This window comes from Ursus arctos, unplaced genomic scaffold, assembly GCF_023065955.2.
Source record: "Ursus arctos isolate Adak ecotype North America unplaced genomic scaffold, UrsArc2.0 scaffold_14, whole genome shotgun sequence".
Classification (NCBI taxonomy): Eukaryota; Metazoa; Chordata; class Mammalia; order Carnivora; family Ursidae; genus Ursus; species Ursus arctos.
The window spans coordinates 17,422,723-17,432,149 of NW_026622808.1; the positions used below are offsets into that span (position 1 = coordinate 17,422,723).

The 9,427-nt window shown below is 45.7% G+C and overlaps 1 protein-coding gene across 2 annotated transcripts; it reads left to right on the forward strand.

Annotated features, from left to right (window-relative positions):
- The first annotated feature begins 6,051 nt into the window (after positions 1-6,051).
- CD209 (CD209 molecule) lies at positions 6,052-9,196 on the forward strand. Of its 2 annotated transcripts, XM_026481273.4 has the most exons (8): positions 6,052-6,229; positions 6,378-6,452; positions 6,579-6,665; positions 6,951-7,013; positions 7,362-7,439; positions 7,651-7,802; positions 8,258-8,370; positions 8,761-9,196. In XM_026481273.4, the coding sequence occupies exons 1-8, from the start codon at positions 6,190-6,192 to the stop codon at positions 8,900-8,902; spliced, it is 750 nt and encodes a 249-aa protein (XP_026337058.1). In that variant the 5' UTR covers positions 6,052-6,189; the 3' UTR covers positions 8,903-9,196. The 2 variants fall into 2 exon arrangements, with proteins under 2 accessions (XP_026337058.1, XP_026337059.1); XM_026481274.4 differs by lacking the exon at positions 6,579-6,665 and having other exon boundaries at positions 6,058-6,229.
- Positions 9,197-9,427: the final 231 nt, after the last annotated feature.

Genomic DNA, 9,427 nt, shown 5'->3' on the forward strand with positions numbered 1-9,427 from the left:
TACTCTAGTTCCATTGCCTACTCTCCAACTCAGAAGTAGCCTTGAAAAATAACAGCCCACATTGCTGGTACTGGAGGGAGAAGAACACAGCTGGAGCTCTTGAAAATCCTCACTGCCAAACAAAAGTCATTATTTGATCTGTCTACTGGTTCCCTGGAAGACCGCACTTGAAAGGCTAGTCTTTAGTTGACCTTGTTTGAACTTGCCCAGTGCTAAAAGTCTCTCCCCAGTGGACATTTGTCAAATATTTTAACATGACAGCTGCATGAGGTGAAGGAGCAAATAATAACCTAACCACAGGTCTCAGAAGGAAAATTTAAGGAATGAGATGTCCTTAGGGGCTTTGAAAAGTTCTGATATATTTTGGGATCTGAAAGTTCACCTGTATGCATAGGACTTTGTGCATGCCCAGGAAAGACCTGAGAAAGCCCTAAGCTTTTGCTTCTGGCTGACTTTGAGGCCCTGTGAAAGCAGGAAGGGAAGGCTAAGGCAGAGCTTCAAACTTTCTGGCTGCACACTGAAGTTGTGTCTGAACATACAAAGACCCTCAGGAGAGACTGGGAGTCTTTTAGAGGCATTCACAGAAATGTCTGTCCAACCATCACCTAACTTCTAAGCTAACTGAGTAGAGATTTTAGTGAGCATACATGGCAAAGAATATACACTTTGCAGAATTAGGGCAGCAAAGTAAGGAAATTAACAAAAAACAACAACTATAACAAACACCAGCAACAGCAAACCTTTAGGAGGAGGGAAAATCTGATTTCCATTGTTGTCATATTATTCTAAGTGTCCATTTTTCAATGAAAATATTATGAGACATACAAAAAAACAAGGAAATATTACCCATACACAGGGGAGAAAGCAGTGAAAAAATACTTCCTGAGAAAGCGCACAAGTTGGAGTTACTAGACAAATATTCTGAATCAGCTGTTTTAATATGTTCAAAGAGCTAAAGGATATCATATGTAAGGAACTATAGAAAAGTATGAGAACAGGGGCGCCTGGCTGGCTCAGTTGGTGGAGCTTGTGACTCTTGATCTTGGGGTTCTGAGCTTGAGCTCCACACTGGGTATAGAGATTACTGAAAAATAAAATCTGAAAAAAAAAGGGAAAGTATGAGAACAGTATGTCACCAAATAGAGAGTATCAATAAAGAGAAATTCTAAAAAGGAACCATATAGAAATTCTGAAGTTGAAAATTACAATAGCTGAAATGAGAATTTCACTAGCAGGTTCAATAGCAGATTTGAGCAGGCAGAAAAAAGAATCAGCAAAAATTGAGGATAGATCCATTGAGATTATCCAGTCTGAGCAAAAGGAGGGGGGAAAAAGGATGAAGAAAAATTAACAGAGCCAGGGTGCCTGGGTGGCTCAGTCTATTAAACATCTGCCTTTGGCTCTGGTCGTGATCCCAGGGTCCAGGGATCTGGCCCTGTGTCAGGCTCCCTGCTCAGTGGGGAGCCTGCTTCTCCCTCACCTCCCCGCTTGTGCTTTCTGTTGCTATCTCCATCTCTGTCTCTCTCTCAAATAAATAAATAAATAAATAAATAAATAAATAAATAAATAAAATCTTTAAAAAAAATTAATAGAGCCTCAGAGACTTGAGGGACACCATCAAACATACCAACATACACATAATGGGAGTGTCAAAAAGGAGAGGAAGGATGGAAAGGGGCAGGAAATATTTGAAGAAATGGCTGAAAACTTCCAAAATTTGGTGGAAGTGTTAGGCTACTCATTCAGAAGTTCAACAAGCTCCAAGTAGGATAAATAAAGAGATCCACACTTACACATATACTAATCAAACTGTCTAAAGACAAAGATAAGAAAGAATCTTGAGGGGCGCCTGGGTGGCACAGTGGTTAAGCGTCTGCCTTCGGCTCAGGGCGTGATCCCGGCGTTCTGGGATCGAGCCCCACATCAGGCTCCTCTGCTATGAGCCTGCTTCTTCCTCTCCCACTCCTCCTGCTTGTGTTCCCTCTCTCGCTGGCTGTCTCTGTCTCTGTCGAATAAATAAATAAAATCTTAAAAAAAAAAAAAAGAAAAAGAAAGAATCTTGAAGGCAGCAAGAAATAAGTGTCTCATTATGTAGAAGTGGTCCTCGGTAAGATTAATAGCTTATTTCTCAACAGAAACCATGGAGGCCAGGAGGTAGTGGGAAGACATATTCTAACTGCTGAAAGGGGGGAAAAACCCTGTCAACCAAGAATTATATATCCAACAACAGTACATCATTCAGCCATAGAGAAAAAGTACTGATACATGCTTCAACATATATGGACCTTGAAAACGTTATGCTAAGTGAAAGAAGCCAGACACAAAATTTACATTTTGCATGATTCCATTTATACAAAATATGCATCATAGGTAAATCCACAGAGACAGAAAGTAGATTAGTGGTTTTTGGGCGTATGTGAAGGAAGTGGGAATGGGGAGTGACTACTTGCTGAATATGGGGTTTCATTTCTGGGTGATGAAAATATTCCAGAACTAGACAATGGTGATGGTTGCACAGCATCCACAACACTGTGAACACACTGGATGCTACTGAATTGTACAGTTTAAATGGTAAATTTTATGTTATGAGTATTTCACTGCAATAAAAGAAATAAAAGGAGTCTTTCAGGATGAAGTGATAGAACACTAGATGCTTCCTCAAATACACATGAAGAAATAAAGACCTCCCATAAACGTAACTGCATAGGTAAATATAAAGATGGTATAAAATTTTTGTTTGTAACTCCTTTTCCCCCATCTGATTTGAAAGACCACTGTGTAATGAGGTAATTAGAAATCTAAGTTGATTGGCATACATGTATGGAGATGTAATTTGTGATAATAGCAGCATAAAGGGAGGGAAATGGAACTATAAAGGAGCAAAGCTTTGTATACCATAAAACTAAGATGGTATTAATCCGACCGAGAGTGTTATAAATTAAGACGTTAATAGTAATCCCCAGAGTGCCTGGGTGTCTCAGTCATTAAGCATCTGCCTTCAGCTTGGGTCATGATCCCAGGATCCTGGGATCGATCCCTGCCTCACATCGGGCTCCCCACTCGGGGGGAGCCTGCTACTCCCTCTCCCTCTGCCTGCTGCCCTCCCTGCTTGTTTTTGCTCTCTCTGTCAAGTAAATAGATAAAATCTTAAAAAAAAAAAAGTAATCCTCAGTAATAAAATCTTAAAAAAAAAAAAGTAATCCGCTAAGAAAATACTTCAAAAATGTATCATAAAAGAAACACCAGAGTTAAAATGATACACTAGAAAATATCTGTTTAACACAAGAAAAAGGTAGGACTGGAGGAACTGAGGACCAAAAAAGACATAAGACACACAAAAAACAAATATCAAAATGGGAGATATAAACCCTACCTTATCGGGGCGCCTGGGTGGCACAACGGTTAAGTGTCTGCCTTCGGCTCAGGGCGTGATCCCGGCGTGCTGGGATCGAGCCCCACATCAGGCTCCTCTGCTAGGAGCCTGCTTCTTCCTCTCCCGCTCTCCCTGCTTGTGTTCCCTCTCTCGCTGGCTGTCTCTATCTCTGTCAAATAAATAAATAAAATCTTTAAAAAAAAAAAAAAACCCTACCTTATCAGTAATTACACTAAATATAAATGAACTAAACTCTCCAATTAAAAGATTGACTGTGATCTCAGCCACAGCAACTTCCTGCCAAACACGTCTCCAAAGGCAAGGGAAACAAAGGCAAAAGTGAACCATTGGGTCTTCATCAAGATGAAATGGTTTTGCACAGCAAAGGAAACAGTCAACAAAACCAAAAGACAACCAACAGAATGGGAGAAGATATTTACAAATGACATAGCAGATAAAGGGCTAGTATCCAAAATCTATAAAGAACTTATCAAACTCAACACCCAAAAAACAAATAATCCAATCAAGAAATGGACAGGAGACATGAACAGACACTTCTCCAAAGAAGACATACAAATGGCCAACAGACATGAAAAAATGCTCGACATCACTTGGCATCAGGGAAATACAAATCAAAACCACAATAAGATACCACCTCACACCAGTCAGAATGGCTAAAATTAACAAGTCAGGAAACAACAGATGTTGGCAAGGATGTGGAGAAAGGGGAACCCTCTTACACTGTTAGTGGGAATGTAAGCTGGTACAGTCAGTCTGGAAAAAAGTATGGAGGTTCCTCAAAAAGTTGAAAATAGATACCCTATGACCCAGCAATTGCACTAGTAGGTATTTACCCCAAAGATACAAATGTAGTGATCCAAAGGGGCACCTACACCCTGATGTTTATAGCAACAATGTCCACAATAGCCAAACTATGGAAAGAGCCTAGATGCCCATCAACAGATGAATGGATAAAGAAGATGTGGTGTACATATACAATGGAATACTACTCAGCCATCAAAAAATGATTTGCAACAATGTGGATGGAACTATAGGGTATTATGCTAAGTGAAATAAGTCAATGACAGAAAGACAATTTTATCATATGATCTCACTCATATGTGGTTTAAGAAACAAAACAGAAGATCATAGGGGAAGAGAGGGAAAATAGAAAACAAGATGAAATCAGAGAGGGAGACAAATCATGAGACTCTTAATCATAGAAAACAAACTGAGGGTTACTGTAGAGGAGGGGAGTAATGGGGTGATGAACTTTAAGGAGGGCACATGATGTAATGAGCACTGGGTATTATAGAAGACTGGTGAATCACTGACTTCTACCTCTGAAACTAATAATACATTATATGTTAAGTAATTGGATTTAAATTTAAAAAATTAAAAAAATTAAATGGTGACTGATCAATGGAAAAAAATCTACCTCATTCCCTGAACCAAAAAAATGTAGCCTTAGATAAAAAAATATAAATTGCTTGAGACGAGAATTAGTAGTTCATAAAAAAAGAATATCCACGTGGTCACAAGCACGTTACAATGTGCTCAACATCATTCGTCATGAAGGAAATATGTACTCAGATCATAACCAATACTACTTTGTACCCACTAGAAAGGCTAAAATGAAAATTACGGGCAATACCAAGAAATACGTAACAATTAGAACAACCACTTAGGACAACTGTTGGTCAGTATCTGCTCAAGGAGAATATGTATGTGGACGTTGTAATCCCAAAATTCCACTCCTCGATATACAACCCACAAATTTATGTATATATGTGCACCGAATAACACATGAGAAAATGCTCATAGTACGCTCGGCATGGAGTCTGCTTGGGATTCTCTCCCCCAAATAAATAAATACATTAAAAAAAAAAAGGTAGAGATTGACAGAATGGATAAAAAGATGATCCAATTATATGCTGTCTGCAAGAAACTCACTTTAGATTTTAAAAAGAGAGAGAGAGATAGTAACAACTGAATACCAACTGAATCAGGTATAAAACCAGGAGTCCGTACATACATAAATTGAGAGTTTGATACGCACAGTTTCAAAGTGACTCTCTACAAAATACTTAGTAATTACAAAGGGGGAAAAGAGTAATTGCTTAATGTAGTGGTTAAGCAGGAACTCAGAGGTCTACCCACCAGGGTCCAACTCTGAGCCGCACTACTTACAAGCTGTGTGACCTCAGGCAGTTGCTTTCCCTCTCTGTTTCTCAGTTTCCTCATCTGTCAAGCAGGATGATAACTGTATCTTTCTCATAGGGTTCTTGTGAGAACTGTCAGTCAAAGACTTCCAGGAACACACCTGTGGTCGAACAAATTCAGATTTATTACTTGTTTCCTCAAGGGAGAACACACACCTTGGAGAACACACGCACATGCTAAGTACTCTTACTTAGTACTGAGTATCTGTTATTAGAATAGACAATGTACACCCCATGACTAGCACACAGTATTAAACCTCACAAGAATGGTGTGAGGCAGGGTAATTGTCCCATTTCACAGCCAAGGAAACTGAGATCCTGACAAGGCAAGGCCAGTGGTCGCAGGACTGGACAGGCGGTTGGAGCAGTGCCTTTGGACACCAGAGCCGACCGCGCAGCTCTTGACCCCACCCTCACGTCCTCTCTGCTAGTGGTGTCAGCACTTCATTCTCCCACCCACTGTTCTGGGAGAAAGCAATGTCCTGTTTCTTGTTCTTCTTCCTGCACTGGGGAGGAACGGCCTGAGGAGGGGCTGCGAGGGCGGCACGTAGGGTTACAAAAATCATCGTCTGGAGAGCAGCCCGGGAGAAGAGAATGGCAGAAATGTGTGACTCCAAGGAGCCGGGGGACCCCGGTGAGGCTGAGCCCCCCACATGGGGGTGATGGTGGGGAGGGCAGGGTGCTAGGGCCCCCGGGGGAGTCGGGGCTGCCTCCAGCTTGCAGTCCTCACAGCAGGGTTCGGCAGGCTTCAAACTCAGTAGAGTGTGTTCTGTCCCGTTCAGAGGAGGAGATGTTTGGGGGCCAGAAAGTGACGAGGAAATACCCTGGACTGCTCAGGAGCTCAAGGAGCTTGTCAGGTACCCAGGGCAGTTCAGAGGCGGGCATCTGGGGAAAGGGGAGCTGTGAGGTCCCCTCCAACATGGGCGGGTGGGGCAAGGTCTGTCCCTGAGAACCTCGGCTCTGCCCATTTGCTGGTCCTGCAGCGTGTCTGACCCGGGCCCAGTTGCCTCTGCTGCTGCTTCTCATCTCTTTGGGCTTCTTCATGCTCCTGGTGGCCACCCTGGTTCAAGGTGAGTCGGGGGCCGGGGGCTTGGAGCCTTGGGTCCCCCAAATAGGTCTTTGCCCTATTCCACAGTCCCCAGACCCACTAGGACTTGGGCATTTGAGCACCACATCTCTTTCTGTGTGACTGTGGGCTGGTTACTAGCCCCCTCTGAGCCTGTGTCCTCATCTGTGAGATGCAGCCCATCTTTCTGCACAGGGGCTTAGGCTCCCAGAGACCTTGAAACCAGATTCGACACAGGGTCAGGCCGACCGATGGTGCTTATAAAGGGGAATTCTCTGCTCTGTTGTAGTCTCCAGGATCCACCAATCCCTGCAGAAAGAGACGCGGGACCATCAGGAGAGCCCCAGCCAAGGTGAAGGGCTGAACGCGGGGTTCAGGGCGGGAGAGGGCTCAGAGGCTGTGTGACTTCAGATGAGCCACTGCCTGCCCCCTCCACCCCGCCACCCCCTCTACCCCTCCACCCCCCACCCTCCCACCCCCACCCCCCAGACCCCGTAGGGTTGAAGGCTGGGGAGGAGACTGGATCCCTGGATGAGACCCTGGGGGCAATGTCGGGCAAGTCATTCTCTGAGTCTCAGTTTTTTTTATTTGCATAATGGACTCTCGGGGTCACTGTGAAATCTACAGATATGTACTCATAGGGCCCTCTCTGCACTAAGCATACACTAGGCGCTTCATAATTAAAGTCCTCTTCTTCCAGTGGGTGTTTCTCAGGAGCCGACGCGATCAGACCTGGAGGACGTCCTCCAGCAGCTGACCTGGATGAATGCCACCCTGGGTAAGGGTCAGACACCGAGGTCGGGAGGGAGTCTGGGGATCACAGGTGGGGCTGGAACTCGCTTTCTATGGCTCCCCCGTGAGGAGGGCAGGGCAGAGCTGGGATCTCACATGGATTTCTTGGGGACTGAGGTGACAGCTGAACATAGGGTTCCCCAGATCTGATGCAGGTGCTGGGGGCCTGTCTGCCCCACCCCCACTCTCCTCCCCAGCTGGCCTGTGCCGCCCCTGTCCCTGGAAATGGGAACTCTTCCAGGGAAGATGCTACTTCTTCTCCCAGACCCAGGACATCTGGAAAGATGCCATTTCCGCGTGTCAGAACTTGAGGGCCCAGCTGGTGGTCATCAACAGTACTGAGGAGCAGGTGGGCCGGGCAGAGTTCCCGTCTAGGGCGGGACCATGTGAGTGTCAGCAAAAAAGCCTTCTGTCCCTCTTCCGCCCTCTGAGAGATGGAGGCCCAGGGGAAGCTGGGGCGGGGAGATGGGCAGGGAGGGCTTCCTGGAGGAAGGCCCACGGTGGGCTTGGGAAGGTCACGTGAGAGAAGAACCTGCATGACAGGAGCCCATCTGTGGACAGAAAGGGGACTCGGCGCACTCCCGAGATCATATGTAATGTCTCCCCAGACACAGGTTAACACATTTCCACATGCGTTTGCACATTCACACACAGCCACAGCATACACGCGCATGTGAACACATGCGGCTTGAGTCAGGGCTATAGGCTGGACCGCAGGAGGTCTTTCATGGGGGCGGGGGACAACCTTGGGGATGTGGGCAGACATGGGGCGGGTGACATCTTGCTGCCCCTCCCCCGCCCCAGAAATTTCTGAAGTCTTGGAATGTGAGAAATAACCAGCGCACCTGGATCGGCCTCAGTGACCACCACAATGAGGGGTCCTGGAAATGGGTGGACAGCTCTCCCCTGCAACTCAGGTGACCTCCTAGAGGAAATGGCCCAGGAGGCGCGGGCAGGGAAACCCAAACGGGGGGTGCTCAGACTTTGGGTTGGAAAGCATCACCTGAAGAGCCTGGTGGAGACACAGAGTCCTGGCTCCATCCCAGGGTGGGACAGTCGGATTCTATAAATCTAGGCATGGGTCCAGGAGTCTGCATTTTTTTACTTTGCCAGAGCCGATTCCGATGGAAGGGGTGTTCGAACCCTTATTTTGAAAGCACCGTCTCCGAATCCTCACCACTCTCTGGCTGGTACTTGGACTTTTGCTGCCCAAGGCCAGGGACCAGCTCTTCCAAGCGGGGGTTGAGGGTTGGGGGATGTGGGCTCCGGGTGGAGTAGGGGGCTGACAGCTTTGATGGTGTTCACAGCTTCTGGAAAGAAGGGGAACCCAACAACCACGGGGACGAGGACTGTGTAGAATTGTACAGCGATGGCTGGAATGATAACAGATGTAATACGGAAAACTTCTGGACGTGCGAGAAGCCTTCGTCCTCCTGCCCTGGCTCCTGAGGGCCGATGTTCCCCCCACCCTGCCGGTCTCCAGAGATCAGACAGCTTGGGCATGAGTTCTACTGTTTCTCTGACCCGTCCTGCCTGCTTCTCCTTCTGGCGACTTGCCATCCTCCTGCATGGACGTCTCTGCGATCCGGAGGGAGAGTCTGAGACCCCCCCCCTTCTTCTCTAAGGCCTGTCTCTCCATAGGCTATAGACCCTTCCCTTCTGTGGATGGTCTCGACCCCCCAACCTCCCCCCATGACATCCCCTTAATAAAGCCGCACATTGCATTATGTGCTCCATTGAACTTATGTCTATTTTTTGCCATTGTTTCAGTTACTGTAGTTTTATACTATATGCTATACTTTATATTTTATACTATACTATAGTTTTATATATTATGTTTGATATAAACGAAGACATTGTTGTCTTTCAACATACTCTCTCTACTACTGTGTATCTGATTTCTCAGATACGGTTTTGTATTAATTTGTAACTTTGGCTGGGAATATACAAATATACATATAGGTATGTACGTGT

Coding starts and splice junctions, on each gene's coding strand:
- CD209 (XM_026481273.4), top strand. CDS start 6,190: ATGGCAGAAATGTGTGACTCCAAGGAGCCGGGGGACCCCG. Junction 6,230..6,377: donor CAAGGAGCCGGGGGACCCCG/GTGAGGCTGAGC, acceptor TGTCCCGTTCAG/AGGAGGAGATGTTTGGGGGC. Junction 6,453..6,578: donor GAGCTCAAGGAGCTTGTCAG/GTACCCAGGGCA, acceptor CTGGTCCTGCAG/CGTGTCTGACCCGGGCCCAG.